Genomic DNA, 18,673 nt, shown 5'->3' with positions numbered 1-18,673 from the left:
GGTCTCCTGCACTCCATGAGTCTCTTCTGTCATCGTGAGTGGGATTCTCTGAATCTGCAGACTCCTCTGTCAGAGTAACCGCGTGGGTCATGCTCAGCATGTCACTGGTGTGTTTCACTAGTAGGGTTTCCTTAGAACCCGTAGCATGTTTTGGGGTCTCCTGCACTCCATGAGTCTCTTCTGTCATCGTGAGTGGGATTCTCTGAATCTGCAGACTCCACTGTCAGAGTAACCGTGTGGGTCATGCTAAGCAGGAGGCCGGTGTGTTTCACTAGTAGGGTTTCCTCAGAACCCGTAGCATGTTCTGGGGTCTCCTGCACTGCATGAGTCTCTTCTGTCATCGTGAGTGGGATTCTCTGAATCTGCAGACTCTTCTGTCAGAGTAACCGTGTGGGTCATGCTCAGCAGGAGACTGGTGTGTTTCACTAGTAGGATTTCCTTAGAACCCGTTCCATGTTTTGGGGTCTCCAGCACTCCATGAGTCTCTTCTGTCATCGTGAGTGGGATTCTCTGAATCTGCAGACTCCTCTGTCAGAGTAACCGTGTGGGTCATGCTCAGCAGGAGGCCGGTGTGTTTCACTAGTAGGGTTTCCTTAGAACCCGTTCCATGTTTTGGGGTCTCCAGCACCCCATGAGTCTCTTCTGTCATCGTGAGTGGGATTCTCTGAATCTGCAGACTCCTCTGTCAGAGTAACCGTGTGGGTCATGCTCAGCAGGAGGCCGGTGTGTTTCACTAGTAGGGTTTCCTCAGAACCCGTAGCATGTTCTGGGGTCTCCTGCACTCCATGAGTCTCTTCTGTCATCGTGAGTGGGATTCTCTGAATCTGCAGACTCCTCTGCCAGAGTAACCGTGTGGGTCATGCTCAGCAGGAGACTGGCGTATTTCACTAGTAGGGTTTCCTTAGAACCCGTTCCATGTTTTGGGGTCTCCAGCACTCCATGAGTCTCTTCTGTCATCGTGAGTGGGATTCCCTGAATCTGCAGACTCCTCTGTCAGAGTAACCGTGTGGGTCATGCTCAGCAGGAGGCCGGTGTGTTTCACTAGTAGGGTTTCCTCAGAACCCGTAGCATGTTCTGGGGTCTCCTGCACTCCATGAGTCTCTTCTGTCATCGTGAGTGGGATTCTCTGAATCTGCAGACTCCTCTGTCAGATTAACCATGTGGGTCATGCTCAGCAGGTCACTGGTGTGTTTCACTAGTAGGGTTTCCTTAGAACCCGTAGCATGTTCTGGGGTCTCCTGCACTCCATGAGTCTCTTCTGTCATCGTGAGTGGGATTCTCTGAATCTGCAGACTCCTCTGTCAGAGTAACCGTGTGGGTCATGCTCAGCAGGAGGCCGGTGTGTTTCACTAGTAGGGTTTCCTCAGAACCCGTAGCATGTTCTGGGGTCTCCTGCACTGCATGAGTCTCTTCTGTCATCGTGAGTGGGATTCTCTGAATCTGCAGACTCCTCTGTCAGAGTAACCGCGTGGGTCATGCTCATCAGGAGGCCGGTGTGTTTCACTAGCAGGGTTTCCTTAGAACCCGTAGCATGTTTTGGGGTCTCCTGCACTCCATGAGTCTCTTCTGTCATCGTGAGTGGGATTCTCTGAATCTGCAGACTCCTCTGTCAGAGTAACCGTGTGGGTCATGCTCAGCAGGAGGCCGGTGTGTTTCACTAGTAGGGTTTCCTTAGAACCCGTAGCATGTTCTGGGGTCTCCTGCACTCCATGAGTCTCTTCTGTCATCGTGAGTGGGATTCTCTGAATCTGCAGACTCCTCTGTCAGAGTAACCGTGTGGGTCATGCTCAGCAGGAGGCCGGTGTGTTTCACTAGTAGGGTTTCCTCAGAACCCGTAGCATGTTCTGGGGTCTCCTGCACTGCATGAGTCTCTTCTGTCATCGTGAGTGGGATTCTCTGAATCTGCAGACTCCTCTGTCAGAGTAACCGCGTGGGTCATGCTCAGCAGGAGGCCGGTGTGTTTCACTAGCAGGGTTTCCTTAGAACCCGTAGCATGTTTTGGGGTCTCCTGCACTCCATGAGTCTCTTCTGTCATCGTGAGTGGGATTCTCTGAATCTGCAGACTCCTCTGTCAGAGTAACCATGTGGGTCATGCTCAGCAGGAGGCCGGTGTGTTTCACTAGTAGGGTTCCTTAGAACCCGTACCATGTTCTGGGGTCTCCTGCACTCCATGAGTCTCTTCTGTCATCGTGAGTGGTATTCTCTGAATCTGCAGACTCCTCTGTCAGAGTAACCGTGTGGGTCATGCTCAGCAGGAGGCCGGTGTGTTTCACTAGTAGGGTTTCCTTAGAACCCGTAGCATGTTTTGGGGTCTCCTGCACTCCATGAGTCTCTTCTGTCATCGTGAGTGGGAGTCTCTGAATCTGCAGACTCCTCTGTCAGAGTAACCGTGTGGGTCATGCTCAGCAGGAGGCCGGTGTGTTTCACTAGTAGGGTTTCCTTAGAACCCGTAGCATGTTTTGGGGTCTCCTGCACTCCATGAGTCTCTTCTGTCATCGTGAGTGGGATTCTCTGAATCTGCAGACTCCTCTGTCAGAGTAACCGCGTGGGTCATGCTCAGCAGGTCACTGGTGTGTTTCACTAGTAGGGTTTCCTTAGAACCCGTAGCATGTTTTGGGGTCTCCTGCACTCCATGAGTCTCTTCTGTCATCGTGAGTGGGATTCTCTGAATCTGCAGACTCCTCTGTCAGAGTAACCGTGTGGGTCATGCTCAGCAGGAGGCCGGTGTGTTTCACTAGTAGGGTTTCCTTAGAACCCGTAGCATGTTCTGGGGTCTCCTGCACTCCATGAGTCTCTTCTGTCACCGTGAGTGGGATTCTCTGAATCTGCAGACCCCTCTGTCAGAGTAACCGTGTGGGTCATGCTTAGCAGGAGACTGGTGTGTTTCACTAGTAGGGTTTCCTTAGAACCCGTTCCATGTTTTGGGGTCTCCTGCACTCCATGAGTCTCTTCTGTCATCGTGAGTGGGATTCTCTGAATCTGCAGACTCCTCTGTCAGAGTAACCGTGTGGGTCATGCTCAGCAGGAGGCCGGTGTGTTTCACTAGTAGGGTTTCCTTAGAACCTGTAGCATGTTCTGGGGTCTCCTGCACTCCATGAGTCTCTTCTGTCATCGTGAGTGGGATTCTCTGAATCTGCAGACTCCTCTGTCAGAGTAACCGTGTGGGTCATGCTCAGCAGGAGACTGGTGTGTTTCACTAGTAGGGTTTCCTTAGAACCCGTTCCATGTTTTGGGGTCTCCAGCACTCCATGAGTCTCTTCTGTCATCGTGAGTGGGATTCTCTGAATCTGCAGACTCCTCTGTCAGAGTAACCGTGTGGGTCATGCTCAGCAGGAGGCCGGTGTGTTTCACTAGTAGGGTTTCCTCAGAACCCGTAGCATGTTCTGGGGTCTCCTGCACTCCATGAGTCTCTTCTGTCATCGTGAGTGGGATTCTCTGAATCTGCAGACTCCTCTGTCAGAGTAACCATGTGGGTCATGCTCAGCAGTAGGCTGGTGTGTTTCACTAGTAGGGTTTCCTTAGAACCCGTAGCATGTTTTGGGGTCTCCCGCACTCCATGAGTCTCTTCTGTCATCGTGAGTGGGATTCTCTGAATCTGCAGACTCCTCTGTCAGAGTAACCGCGTAGGTCATGCTCAGCAGGTCACTGGTGTGTTTCACTAGTAGGGTTTCCTTAGAATCCGTAGCATGTTTTGGGGTCTCCTGCACTCCATGAGTCTCTTCTGTCATCGTGAGTGGGATTCTCTGAATCTGCAGACACCTCTGTCAGAGTAACCGTGTGGGTCATGCTCAGCAGGAGGCTGGTGTGTTTCACTAGTAGGGTTTCCTTAGAACCCGTTCCATGTTTTGGGGTCTCCAGCACTCCATGAGTCTCTTCTGTCATCGTGAGTGGGATTCTCTGAATCTGCAGACTCCTCTGTCAGAGTAACCGTGTGGGTCATGCTCAGCAGGAGGCCGGTGTGTTTCACTAGTAGGGTTTCCTTAGAACCCGTAGCATGTTTTGGGGTCTCCTGCACTCCATGAGTCTCTTCTGTCATCGTGAGTGGGAGTCTCTGAATCTGCAGACTCCTCTGTCAGAGTAACCGTGTGGGTCATGCTCAGCAGGAGGCCGGTGTGTTTCACTAGTAGGGTTTCCTTAGAACCCGTAGCATGTTTTGGGGTCTCCTGCACTCCATGAGTCTCTTCTGTCATCGTGAGTGGGATTCTCTGAATCTGCAGACTCCTCTGTCAGAGTAACCGCGTGGGTCATGCTCAGCAGGTCACTGGTGTGTTTCACTAGTAGGGTTTCCTTAGAACCCGTAGCATGTTTTGGGGTCTCCTGCACTCCATGAGTCTCTTCTGTCATCGTGAGTGGGATTCTCTGAATCTGCAGACTCCTCTGTCAGAGTAACCGCGTGGGTCATGCTCAGCAGGAGGCCGGTGTGTTTCACTAGCAGGGTTTCCTTAGAACCCGTAGCATGTTTTGGGGTCTCCTGCACTCCATGAGTCTCTTCTGTCATCGTGAGTGGGATTCTCTGAATCTGCAGACACCTCTGTCAGAGTAACCGTGTGGGTCATGCTCAGCAGGAGGCTGGTGTGTTTCACTAGTAGGGTTTCCTTAGAACCCGTTCCATGTTTTGGGGTCTCCAGCACTCCATGAGTCTCTTCTGTCATCGTGAGTGGGATTCTCTGAATCTGCAGACTCCTCTGTCAGAGTAACCGTGTGGGTCATGCTCAGCAGGAGGCCGGTGTGTTTCACTAGTAGGGTTTCCTTAGAACCCGTAGCATGTTTTGGGGTCTCCTGCACTCCATGAGTCTCTTCTGTCATCGTGAGTGGGAGTCTCTGAATCTGCAGACTCCTCTGTCAGAGTAACCGTGTGGGTCATGCTCAGCAGGAGGCCGGTGTGTTTCACTAGTAGGGTTTCCTTAGAACCCGTAGCATGTTTTGGGGTCTCCTGCACTCCATGAGTCTCTTCTGTCATCGTGAGTGGGATTCTCTGAATCTGTAGACTCCTCTGTCAGAGTAACCGCGTGGGTCATGCTCAGCAGGTCACTGGTGTGTTTCACTAGTAGGGTTTCCTTAGAACCCGTAGCATGTTTTGGGGTCTCCTGCACTCCATGAGTCTCTTCTGTCATCGTGAGTGGGATTCTCTGAATCTGCAGACTCCTCTGTCAGAGTAACCGTGTGGGTCATGCTCAGCAGGAGGCCGGTGTGTTTCACTAGTAGGGTTTCCTTAGAAGTCTCCTGCACTCCATGAGTCTCTTCTGTCATCGTGAGTGGGATTCTCTGAATCTGCAGACTCCTCTGTCAGAGTAACCGTGTGGGTCATGCTCAGCAGGAGGCCGGTGTGTTTCACTAGTAGGGTTTCCTTAGAACCTGTAGCATGTTCTGGGGTCTCCTGCACTCCATGAGTCTCTTCTGTCATCGTGAGTGGGATTCTCTGAATCTGCAGACTCCTCTGTCAGAGTAACCGTGTGGGTCATGCTCAGCAGGAGACTGGTGTGTTTCACTAGTAGGGTTTCCTTAGAACCCGTTCCATGTTTTGGGGTCTCCAGCACTCCATGAGTCTCTTCTGTCATCGTGAGTGGGATTCTCTGAATCTGCAGACTCCTCTGTCAGAGTAACCGTGTGGGTCATGCTCAGCAGGAGGCCGGTGTGTTTCACTAGTAGGGTTTCCTCAGAACCCGTAGCATGTTCTGGGGTCTCCTGCACTCCATGAGTCTCTTCTGTCATCGTGAGTGGGATTCTCTGAATCTGCAGACTCCTCTGTCAGAGTAACCATGTGGGTCATGCTCAGCAGGAGGCTGGTGTGTTTCACTAGTAGGGTTTCCTTAGAACCCGTAGCATGTTTTGGGGTCTCCCGCACTCCATGAGTCTCTTCTGTCATCGTGAGTGGGATTCTCTGAATCTGCAGACTCCTCTGTCAGAGTAACCGCGTAGGTCATGCTCAGCAGGTCACTGGTGTGTTTCACTAGTAGGGTTTCCTTAGAATCCGTTACATGTTTTGGGGTCTCCTGCACTCCATGAGTCTCTTCTGTCATCGTGAGTGGGATTCTCTGAATCTGCAGACACCTCTGTCAGAGTAACCGTGTGGGTCATGCTCAGCAGGAGGCTGGTGTGTTTCACTAGTAGGGTTTCCTTAGAACCCGTTCCATGTTTTGGGGTCTCCAGCACTCCATGAGTCTCTTCTGTCATCGTGAGTGGGATTCTCTGAATCTGCAGACTCCTCTGTCAGAGTAACCGTGTGGGTCATGCTCAGCAGGAGGCCGGTGTGTTTCACTAGTAGGGTTTCCTCAGAACCCGTAGCATGTTCTGGGGTCTCCTGCACTCCATGAGTCTCTTCTGTCATCGTGAGTGGGATTCTCTGAATCTGCAGACTCCTCTGTCAGAGTAACCGTGTGGGTCATGCTCAGCAGGAGGCCGGTGTGTTTCACTAGTAGGGTTTCCTTAGAAACCGTTCCATGTTTTGGGGTCTCCAGCACTCCATGAGTCTCTTCTGTCATCGTGAGTGGGATTCTTTGAATCTGCAGACTCCTCTGTCAGAGTAACCGTGTGGGTCATGCTCAGCAGGAGGCCGGTGTGTTTCACTATTAGGGTTTCCTCAGAACCCGTAGCATGTTCTGGGGTCTCCTGCACTCCATGAGTCTCATCTGTCATCGTGAGTGGGATTCTCTGAATCTGCAGACTCCTCTGTCAGAGTAACCGTGTGGGTCATGCTCAGCAGGAGACTGGTGTGTTTCACTCGTAGGGTTTCCTTAGAACCCGTTCCATGTTTTGGGGTCTCCAGCACTCCATGAGTCTCTTCTGTCATCGTGGTGGGATTCTCTGAATCTGCAGACTCCTCTGTCAGAGTAACCGTGTGGGTCATGCTCAGCAGGAGGCCGGTGTGTTTCACTAGTAGGGTTTCCTCAGAACCCGTAGCATGTTCTGGGGTCTCCTGCACTCCATGAATCTCTTCTGTCATCGTGAGTGGGATTCTCTGAATCTGCAGACTCCTCTGTCAGAGTAACCGTGTGGGTCATGCTCAGCAGGAGGCTGGTGTGTTTCACTAGTAGGGTTTCCTTAGAACCCGTAGCAAGTTTTGGGGTCTCCTGCACGCCATGAGTCTCTTCTGTCATCGTGAGTGGAATTCTCTGAATCTGCAGACTCCTCTGTCAGAGTAACCGTGTGGGTCATGCTCAGTAGGTCACTGGTGTGTTTCACTAGTAGGGTTTCCTTAGAACCCGTAGCATGTTTTGGGGTCTCCTGCACTCCATGAGTCTCTTCTGTCATCGTGAGTGGGATTCTCTGAATCTGCAGACCCCTCTGTCAGAGTAACCGTGTGGGTCATGCTTAGCAGGAGACTGGTGTGTTTCACTAGTAGGGTTTCCTTAGAACCCGTTCCATGTTTTGGGGTCTCCTGCACTCCACGAGTCTCTTCTGTCATCGTGAGTGGGATTCTCTGAATCTGCAGACTCCTCTGTCAGAGTAACCGTGTGGGTCATGCTCAGCAGGAGGCCGGTGTGTTTCACTAGTAGGGTTCCTTAGAACCCGTAGCATGTTTTGGGGTCTCCTGCACTCCATGAGTCTCTTCTGTCATCATGAGTGGGATTCTCTGAATCTGCAGACTCCTCTGTCAGAGTAACTGTGTGGGTCATGCTCAGCAGGAGGCTGGTGTGTTTCACTAGTAGGGTTTCCTTAGAACCCGTAGCATGTTCTGGGGTCTCCTGCACTCCATGAGTCTCTTCTGTCATCGTGAGTGGGATTCTCTGAATCTGCAGACTCCTCTGTCAGAGTAACCGTGTGGGTCATGCTCAGCAGGAGGCCGGTGTGTTTCACTAGTAGGGTTTCCTTAGAACCCGTAGCATGTTTTGGGGTCTCCTGCACTCCATGAGTCTCTTCTGTCATTGTGAGTGGGATTCTCTGAATCTGCAGACTCCTCTGTCAGAGTAACCGTGTGGGTCATGCTCAGCAGGAGGCCGGTGTGTTTCACTAGTAGGGTTTCCTTAGAACCCGTAGCATGTTCTGGGGTCTCCTGCACTCCATGAGTCTCTTCTGTCATCGTGAGTGGGATTCTCTGAATGTGCAGACTCCTCTGTCAGAGTAACAGTGTGGGTCATGCTCAGCCGGTCACTGGTGTGTTTCACTAGTAGGGTTTCCTTAGAACCCGTAGCATGTTTTGGGGTCTCCTGCACTCCATGAGTCTCTTCTGTCATTGTGAGTGGGATTCTCTGAATCTGCAGACTCCTCTGTCAGAGTAACCGTGTGGGTCATGCTCAGCAGGAGGCCGGTGTGTTTCACTAGTAGGGTTCCTTAGAACCTGTACCATGTTCTGGGGTCTCCTGCACTCCACGAGTCTCTTCTGTCATCGTGAGTGAGATTCTCTGAATCTGCAAACTCCTCTGTCAGAGTAACCGTGTGGGTCATGCTCAGCAGGAGGCCGGTGTGTTTCACTAGTAGGGTTCCTTAGAACCCGTACCATGTTCTGGGGTCTCCTGCACTCCACGAGTCTCTTCTGTCATCGTGAGTGGGATTCTCTGAATCTGCAGACTCCTCTGTCAGAGTAACCGTGTGGGTCATGCTCAGCAGGAGGCCGGTGTGTTTCACTAGTAGGGTTTCCTCAGAACCCGTAGCATGTTCTGGGGTCTCCTGCACTGCATGAGTCTCTTCTGTCATCGTGAGTGGGATTCTCTGAATCTGCAGACTCCTCTGTCAGAGTAACCGTGTGGGTCATGCTCAGCAGGAGGCCGGTGTGTTTCACTAGTAGGGTTTCCTTAGAACCCGTAGCATGTTCTGGGGTCTCCTGCACTCCATGAGTCTCTTCTGTCATCGTGAGTGGGATTCTCTGAATCTGCAGACTCCTCTGTCAGAGTAACCATGTGGGTCATGCTCAGCAGGAGGCCGGTGTGTTTCACTAGTAGGGTTCCTTAGAACCCGTACCATGTTCTGGGGTCTCATGCACTCCACAAGTCTCTTCTGTCATCGTGAGTGGGATTCTCTGAATCTGCAGACTCCTCTGTCAGAGTAACCGTGTGGGTCATGCTCAGCAGGAGGCCGGTGTGTTTCACTAGTAGGGTTCCTTAGAACCCGTAGCATGTTTTGGGGTCTCCTGCACTCCACGAGTCTCTTCTGTCATCGTGAGTGGGATTCTCTGAATCTGCAGACTCCTCTGTCAGAGTAACCGTGTGGGTCATGCTCAGCAGGAGGCCGGTGTGTTTCACTATTAGGGTTTCCTCAGAACCCGTAGCATGTTCTGGGGTCTCCTGCACTCCATGAATCTCTTCTGTCATCGTGAGTGGGATTCTCTGAATCTGCAGACTCCTCTGTCAGAGTAACCGTGTGGGTCATGCTCAGCAGGAGGCCGGTGTGTTTCACTAGTAGGGTTTCCTTAGAACCCGTAGCATGTTTTGGGGTCTCCTGCACTCCATGAGTCTCTTCTGTCATCGTGAGTGGGATTCTCTGAATCTGCAGACTCCTCTGTCAGAGTAACCGTGTGGGTCATGCTCAGCAGGAGGCCGGTGTGTTTCACTAGTAGGGTTTCCTTAGAACCCGTAGCATGTTCTGGGGTCTCCTGCACTCCATGAGTCTCTTCTGTCATCGTGAGTGGGATTCTCTGAATCTGCAGACTCCTCTGTCAGAGTAACCGTGTGGGTCATGCTCAGCAGGAGGCCGGTGTGTTTCACTAGTAGGGTTTCCTCAGAACCCGTAGCATGTTCTGGGGTCTCCAGCACTCCATGAGTCTCTTCTGTCATCGTGAGTGGGATTCTCTGAATCTGCAGACTCCTCTGTCAGAGTAACCGCGTAGGTCATGCTCAGCAGGTCACTGGTGTGTTTCACTAGTAGGGTTTCCTCAGAACCCGTAGCATGTTCTGGGGTCTCCTGCACTGCATGAGTCTCTTCTGTCATCGTGAGTGGGATTCTCTGAATCTGCAGACTCCTCTGTCAGAGTAACCGCGTGGGTCATGCTCAGCAGGAGGCCGGTGTGTTTCACTAGTAGGGTTTCCTTAGAACCCGTAGCATGTTTTGGGGTCTCCTGCACTCCATGAGTCTCTTCTGTCATCGTGAGTGGGATTCTCTGAATCTGCAGACTCCTCTGTCAGAGTAACCGTGTGGGTCATGCTCAGCAGGAGGCCGGTGTGTTTCACTAGTAGGGTTTCCTTAGAACCCGTAGCATGTTCTGGGGTCTCCTGCACTCCATGAGTCTCTTCTGTCATCGTGAGTGGGATTCTCTGAATCTGCAGACTCCTCTGTCAGAGTAACCGTGTGGGTCATGCTCAGCAGGAGGCCGGTGTGTTTCACTAGTAGGGTTTCCTCAGAACCCGTAGCATGTTCTGGGGTCTCCAGCACTCCATGAGTCTCTTCTGTCATCGTGAGTGGGATTCTCTGAATCTGCAGACTCCTCTGTCAGAGTAACCGCGTAGGTCATGCTCAGCAGGTCACTGGTGTGTTTCACTAGTAGGGTTTCCTTAGAACCCGTAGCATGTTCTGGGGTCTCCTGCACTGCATGAGTCTCTTCTGTCATCGTGAGTGGGATTCTCTGAATCTGCAGACTCCTCTGTCAGAGTAACCGCGTGGGTCATGCTCAGCAGGAGGCCGGTGTGTTTCACTAGCAGGGTTTCCTTAGAACCCGTAGCATGTTTTGGGGTCTCCTGCACTCCATGAGTCTCTTCTGTCATCGTGAGTGGGATTCTCTGAATCTGCAGACTCCTCTGTCAGAGTAACCGTGTGGGTCATGCTCAGCAGGAGGCCGGTGTGTTTCACTAGTAGGGTTTCCTTAGAACCCGTAGCATGTTCTGGGGTCTCCTGCACTCCATGAGTCTCTTCTGTCATCGTGAGTGGGATTCTCTGAATCTGCAGACTCCTCTGTCAGAGTAACCGTGTGGGTCATGCTCAGCAGGAGGCCGGTGTGTTTCACTAGTAGGGTTTCCTCAGAACCCGTAGCATGTTCTGGGGTCTCCTGCACTGCATGAGTCTCTTCTGTCATCGTGAGTGGGATTCTCTGAATCTGCAGACTCCTCTGTCAGAGTAACCGCGTGGGTCATGCTCAGCAGGAGGCCGGTGTGTTTCACTAGCAGGGTTTCCTTAGAACCCGTAGCATGTTCTGGGGTCTCCTGCACTCCAGGAGTCTCTTCTGTCATCGTGAGTGGGATTCTCTGAATCTGCAGACTCCTCTGTCAGAGTAACCGTGTGGGTCATGCTCAGCAGGAGGCCGGTGTGTTTCACTAGTAGGGTTTCCTTAGAACCCGTAGCATGTTCTGGGGTCTCCTGCACTCCATGAGTCTCTTCTTTCATCGTGAGTGGGATTCTCTGAATCTGCAGACTCCTCTGTCAGAGTAACAATGTGGGTCATGCTCAGCAGGAGGCCGGTGTGTTTCACTAGTAGGGTTCCTTAGAACCCGTTCCATGTTCTGGGGTCTCTTTTGACTCATGTTCACATAACTCAGCGTCATGAGCATCTAGACCCTCTCAGCCCCCAGATCCTCCGCCTCAGTCGGCCCCGGCACTGTGGACCTGCCAGTCTCCATGGCAACGCCTTTAGAATGAACTCTGAGACATCTCAGCCCTGGTTTGGCTTTGGTCCTGGGAAAGACGCTGGCTGCATTAACAGAACGTGCCCACATCTGAGACCCTGGCGGTAACCAGGGCAACACCTAAAGAGAGGTTTCCACATTGAGAAAAGAAAAGGTGGGTGGTCCTATATGTCTCGCCCCGAGTCGATTCTGAAGATGAGCCCCACTGCAACGCTCTCTTTGGTGTTTCAGAAGTTACTCCTCGTGTCCCAGGGAGGCTGGTGTGCCTTTCCTCTCCGTGACATCCCTCTGTGACCAAACAGGTGACAGAATTAAGAGGGTCTGTGTGGGTGGTGTACAGAGGAGGATTGCGGGCAGTGCACAGAGGAGGATTGTGGGTGGTGCACAGAGGAGGATTGTGGGTGGTGCACAGAGGAGGATTGTGTGGTGCACAGAGGAGGTTTGTGGGTGGTGCACAGAGGAGGATTGCGGGCAGTGCACAGAGGAGGATTGCGGGTGGAGAACAGAGGAGGATTGCGGGCGGTGCACAGAGGAGGATTGCGGGTGGTGCACAGAGGAGGATTGCGGGTGGTGCACAGAGGAGGATTGCGGGCAGTGCACAGAGGAGGATTGTGGGTGGTATACAGAGGTGGATTGTGGGTGGTGTACAGAGGAGGATTGTGGGTGGTGCATAGAGAGTGGTGCACAGAGGAGGATTGTGGGTGGTGCATAGAGGAGGATTGTGTGGTGCACAGAGGAGGATTGTGGGTAGTACAGAGGAGGATTGCGGGTGGTGAATAGAGGAGGATAGTGGGTGGTGCATAGAGGAGGATTGCGGGCGGTGCACAGAGGAGGATTGTGGGTGGAGAACAGAGGAGGATTGCGGGTGGTGCACAGAGGAGGATTGTGGGTGGTATACAGAGGTGGATTGTGGGTGGTGTAGAGAGGAGGATTGTGGGTGGAGAACAGAGGAGGATTGCGGGTGGTGCACAGAGGAGGATTGTGGGTGGAGAACAGAGGAGGATTGAGGGTGGTGCACAGAGGAGGATTGTGGGTGGTATACAGAGGTGGATTGGGGGTGGTGTACAGAGGAGGATTGTGGGTGTTGCACAGAGATTGGTGCACAGAGGAGGATTGTGGGTGGTGCACAGAGGAGGATTGTGTGGTGCACAGAGGAGGATTGTGGGTAGTGCAGAGAAGAGGATTGTGGGTGGTGTACAGAGGAGGATTGCGGGTGCTGAATAGAGGAGGATAGTGGGTGGTGCATAGAGGAGGATTGCGGGCGGTGCACAGAGGAGGATTGTGGGTGGAGAACAGAGGAGGATTGCGGGTGGTGCACAGAGGAGGATTGTGGGTGGTATACAGAGGTGGATTGTGGGTGGTGTACAGAGGAGAATTGTGGGTGGAGAACAGAGGAGGATTGCGGGTGGTGCACAGAGGAGGATTGTGGGTGGAGAACAGAGGAGGATTGAGGGTGGTGCACAGAGGAGGATTGTGGGTGGTATACAGAGGTGGATTGTGGGTGGTGTACAGAGGAGGATTGTGGGTGTTGCACAGAGATTGGTGCACAGAGGAGGATTGTGGGTGGTGCACAGAGGATTGTGTGGTGCACAGAGGAGGATTGTGGGTAGTGCAGAGAGGAGGATTGTGGGTGGTGTACAGAGGAGGATTGCGGGTGCTGAATAGAGGAGGATTGTGGGTGTTGCACAGAGATTGGTGCACAGAGGAGGATTGTGGGTGGTGCACAGAGGATTGTGTGGTGCACAGAGGAGGATTGTGGGTAGTGCAGAGAGGAGGATTGTGGGTGGTGTACAGAGGAGGATTGCGGGTGCTGAATAGAGGAGGATAGTGGGTGGTGCATAGAGGAGGATTGTGGGTGGTGCACAGAGGTCAAACAGGGCTCCACTTGCTGATCCCCCCCCATTTTAACACCTATTCCAAAACTTATACCAAGTAAACCTAATCAAAACAGTGCAAGAGAACTGCCAGATGGGAAATTCTCACTGAAGATATTTCTCTAATTGTGAAGGGGTCTGCCAGCCATCAGTGCCAACATGAAGACATGAAGAAGACAATCAAATAATGGAATAGAATGCAGGCTGCATGTACACATCTTTGAGGTGGCTTTTTTGTGGCCATAGTGTTGGGCTTGGCATTCGCTGGGTTGCTGGAACCTCGGTCGGGATCGCCAGCGGGGAACTTGTGGTGGAGTTTAAGTGCCAGTCTATTATGCAAGTCTATGCAAAAAGGATGAGCATACTCATCCTTGGCACTTAAGGGGTGGCTGGAGTAGCCAGGGGTTTTCCTGAACGTAAATGGCATTGTACCCTAGATGCCTTTATGGTCAGGACACTGGATGTTGGGACAGGCTGGCTGCCGCATGAGCAGATTCGGGAGGTCCCTCATGGGTGGGGCCAGGAGGTCAGCTGAGGGTGGTTTAGTCTTTTATTAACAGGGTGTGCACCTGCTCCCTTGCCCTCTAGCTGTTTGGGGGGAGCACTACGGGGTTTAAAGAAAGTCTTTCCAGATTCCTGCTCTTGCTTATAGCTCAGTAACCAATGCGTCCACTGTATAAATATGAGGGTAACTGGGAGGTTGCAGGTTCAAATCCTGGAGGGTCCACTCAGCCTCTGATTCTTCTCAGGTCAAGTGCCAGGCTATTATGCAAGTCTATGCAAAAAGGACGAGCATACTCGTCCATGGCACTTAAGGGGTTAAACGAGTATGATTCGCTTGTGCAACAATAACCCCTGCTATCGGCACCTTGAGGGGAGTCTGTTAATATTAAGTGTGTCGTGTCAGGGCAGTTATCCTGTGTATAAAATACCGAAAGGATGCCTGTGTATTGGGAACTCCACATGCCCACAGCCCCTCCTCTTCTAAAAGGTTTGCTCACTCGGGTCCTGTGTCCTAGCCCAATGGGCCATTATACCCTCATATCCAAATCCCGGGGCTGTCCGAATCAGCATTACGTATGGTTATAATACAAACACTTTAATGCTAAGGTTAGTATTTGTAAAAACGAGAGGAGCTGCAAGTGCACTGTGGGTGATTTACTTAGCGATTCAAGCATCCAACCCTTTTATTGCTGGTGTATTCGTCAATTTTACAGCTCAATAGTCATTCTTCTGTTTCCAAAAGGCTCTTTGATTTTATGCAAAGCAGCCAAGAAGTCTAATTGGTGCTATTTGCCACCTTCCCTTTATTCATAGTGTTATTTTAAAAGCATACAATAGGAGTTATGATATGATAGGATTGTTTATTTATATAGTGCCTATACACAATGTGTTTCAAAGCGCTTCAAGGCAAGGGAGGGAACAAGGGAAAATACAATGACATTCTTACAGGCCATGAAAAGTAAGGATGTGAAATTAACTATCGTACTCGGCCTGACAACATTTCAGATAGTGCAAGAGCTAAGACATAGATAAGGAAGGGAGGGGGAGAGTGGGAAGGAAATGGAAATAGACAGGCGACTACCGTACTAGGCCTGACGACATTTCTGGTGGAGCTGGAGAAAAACAAAAGGTGAGGGAGAGGGGTGCAGAAAGGGAGGGGAGGAACAAAACAAGCGACTCTCATACTAGGCCTGACGACATTTCAGATAGTGCTGGAGGGGTGGTGGGGAGGAAAAACACAGTAATGGGAGGGTGGAGGAAACAGACGAGGTTGCTATCATATTAGGTCCAGGGACAATTATGATAGAGTAAGTGCATAGAAGAAAGTAAGGGGAGGAGATAGGAAAAGGAAGAAGGCAAAGGAGCAGAGAGTAAGCAGTCAAAAAGAGTGGAGAAGCAAGGGTGGAGAGCGAATACAATTGCAGAAGTCAGTAGTAACACATAATGTTGCAAGCCAGGATACAAGGTGAAGATGGGAACAGCATGATTCAGGGCCACCGTGAGTACAAGATGCAAAGGAAGTCCAGCATGAGAGTTGAGAAAGAGTGACACACCGTGAATGAATGAAGTCCATAAAAGTCAAATCCAGCATTGGCCACAAGACAGTGATGGTGAAGGAAGGCACCAGGTGGGCGGGGTTTAGCCCAGGTGACCTAGGTCCACTTGCACCTGCTCCCCATCTGCAAAGGAAAAGAAGCTGAGGGGCTCCTTAAGTAGGGAAACAGAGCGGAAGCAGGAAGGCACCAGGTGGGCGGGGCTTGCTAAGTGGTAAAAAAGAGCGGCAAACAGGAAGGCACCAGGTGGGCGTGGCTTGCTAAGTGGTGAAAAAGAGCAGCAGGCAGGAAGGCACCAGACAGTCCATCTTTGGATGATAAACTTCTATTAGAAAATAATTTGTATGTTTTTTCTAGGTTTTGATACAGTTCCTTTCCCAGTAAGACGAATGTAACATTGTTCTAATGGGTCACACTCAGATCAAAACCCAATATGAATTTCCTCTGTGAACCCCAAGACAACATTTACGTTTGTGCTCTGGCCTTTGAATGGTTGGTAAGTACTACTGCGGAACCCCCACATGTGATACTCTATGCACACAACGTGGTAATTAACTAAAAAAAGAAAATGAACAGAGCTGTGGAACCTGCAGCCTGGTCTTCTGGTCCGTTATAAGGTATGTCAGAACCTCAGCCCCACTAGCATATCCTATCTGCAACCTTCTCACCCCCCAACACCCACAAACGATAGGCCACCACCCACCAGGGGGGTCACTTACCCATGCAGTAGGAGTCTGGGTCAAGCAGGAAGCCACCTGGACAAGAACCACCAGCTGCATCTGTGCCAAAGACAGACATTGTGTTAAGGAGAGATGAAAAACATGCCCACGCAGTGCCACCTGTTGCAAGATTCTGTTTCATTTGACATTCATGGCACAGGTCTGTGAGATGGAAAGCACTGAGCTCTGTATGGTTACTGTATGTTCCCAGATGAGTCTGAATCTAGGGCCTCAGCAGCCATGCACATGTGAATGATTGGCCCCTGAGAGACCCTAAGCCTCTCAGGGTCAGTGTACACCCACTGCCATGTTGTGTCCTGTGGATTACTCCCACACAGCTGGATGAAAGTGCTCCTATAGGACTCTATGGGAATGGGGACTTACATTTACTGGCGTCTGACTTCCCAGGCCGCCCGAGTTGTAATCTCCCATTGGCACCGGGAAGTCAGCACAGGTAAAACATTACTTGTCCAGCGGCAAACCCGCCGGTAGCACTGGCAGGGTTACCGCCGGACTCATAATGAGGCTCACTGTGTTATTGACCAATGATAGTGCACATATTCATTTACAGAGTTTCGCAATTCACCCCTATGTCAAGACACGTACACTAACTGTCTGCGGGAACATGCCTACCCCTGAAAACTTCCCATCCCCCATCCCACACCCCAACTGGCCTTGGTACAAACGTGTGCTCCCAATCCGGTTCTCCATGTCCATACATTTCACCCCTTACACACCACGTCTCTCGCCCGCAGCGTGAAGGCACCTTCCTCCGGCGTTACCAGATTTGAATAAGGTTTGTGTTCAATCCACCGCAATATTCCATCCCCTGGGTCCCGTTGATGCTGCTGGCTGCCTGTCTCCTCCCCTCTTTATTGATCAATTGATAGATGCAGGGGGGCTTTAGTCACCTGCCGTGTGGTCCAACCCTGCATGGACACAGTTAATTACATGCACATAGACCAATGTCTTATTGCTTGGTCGGCCCAGAATCCGCCCGGGTGAAAATAGTGTCAAGGGGTGCTCGGGGATTTAACTTGGAATATACATCTAAGCCAAAATCGCATGACACGACCTGTAACATGTGACTATGGCAGCCCCCACTGGTTGGGTGGCAACTAAATATTTCAATGGTCGCGTCAATTAGATCGTAGGCTGAGTTTTCCCTCTCAGCTCCAAATCTCCCTTAATGAGAGAGGGTCTGTGCCAGTCCTCAAGGCACGAAGAGAGGGCCTTGGGCAAAGAACTTTACAGAACCTGGAGCCTCTGGGCGAGGCACGGACCCCTGAAAGGAGCAACAGAGTCTCTTGTTCTGCCGACTTCCTGACCACTGAGATCCTGGAGTGTGTGACTCAGTGCAGAAACTGAGACGCGGAGGAGAGACACAGGCATGAGAGTGCTCCTAACCAGAGAGTCTTCTGGTCTGGAGCTACTACGTGGCTGGAATCCAATCTTGCTAAGAGGTGGGCTAACAGAGAATGCAGGTACCTGAGATGGCGCCTCTGCTTGCCTCGTGCGACTACTGGATCACCACCAAAGAACAGTATTAAGACACACAACATAACATAACATAGATACCTGAGAAGTGTGTACTTACCTGCAGCATGAAAGCAGAGTGATTGCTACCAGGCGCGGCCGTTCCTTTGTTTTACGGTGTTTCTGTCATCCCACATCATTCTGCGGACGTGCACAAGGATTGCTTGATTGTAATTGGTTATTTATAACACGCTTAACACCGAGAGGTTTCTAAGCACGGACCCGTGGAACGAACCTGTGATGCTCTGCATCGTCTTGCTTTCAAGGAGAACTCGTTGCTCCTGAGCTATCCTCCCGAGACATTATCCTGATCATAGCTAGCTTAGGTTAGGACACTGACAATGTTGTGCTTGCTTGCTTGTATTAGGGTAACGACCTTGGGGTTTGAACATGGGTGTCACGTGATGAGAGGCACTAGCTGTTCCAGGCATTCTGCCTCATTGGCGTGCCACCTGCACGCCCTCAGTCAGGGCCTCATCACTGTGAGTGAGGTGGAGCAGTATTTCACATTGTACCTCTCTCATAATGAAGGCTTCTTGCTGTGACCTGATTGGTTGGTTGGTGTGAGATTAAGGCTGAGATGCCAACGCATGTCACAGAGACCATGAAAAGCCACGAGTTGTAGGAACCTTAGACCACACCGAGTGGCGCACATCAGCTGAAGGCTCCTTAGCGATGCGCCGAGCTCCATTCCCCCGCACCCTAGCATACATTATTCAAAAACACCTGAAGACTCAATCCTGCGTTTCTGTCCAATGGAAAGGTAGGAAGAGACCTTTTTGTGTTAGGTAGAAAGACCCCTTTTTGCCACTGTGGTGAGCCCTCATGATGCCTTGGCAGGTTTCTCCGGTGGGTCCCGGTCAGTTTTCACAGGGATGTAACGCTCAATGTCTGTGCCTCCTTGCGTGCCCTTGGGGTCCCCAAAAGTGGTGGCTAACATCAAGGCGCCCCTTATATTCCCTGGACGAGACAGTGTGCCCAGGTTCCGGGTAGTGACT

General features: G+C 51.4%; 1 protein-coding gene across 2 annotated transcripts in view; it reads right to left on the bottom strand.

Moving 5' to 3' along the window:
- HMCN2 (hemicentin 2) overlaps positions 1–18,673 on the bottom strand; it is a 936,787-nt gene that overhangs the window by 108,412 nt on the left and 809,702 nt on the right. For both annotated transcript variants that reach the window (XM_069609262.1, XM_069609261.1), the window contains one exon: positions 16,140–16,199. In XM_069609262.1, the coding sequence (XP_069465363.1) occupies positions 16,140–16,199 (60 nt within the window). The remainder of the gene's footprint in view (positions 1–16,139; positions 16,200–18,673) is intronic.

The sequence above is a fragment of the Ambystoma mexicanum genome, chromosome 8 (assembly GCF_040938575.1).
Source record: "Ambystoma mexicanum isolate Mex_15411 chromosome 8, UKY_AmexF1_1, whole genome shotgun sequence".
Lineage (NCBI taxonomy): Eukaryota > Metazoa > Chordata > Amphibia > Caudata > Ambystomatidae > Ambystoma > Ambystoma mexicanum.
Note: the sequence above shows the minus strand (reverse complement) of the source record. Positions and strands in the feature narration are given on the sequence as shown.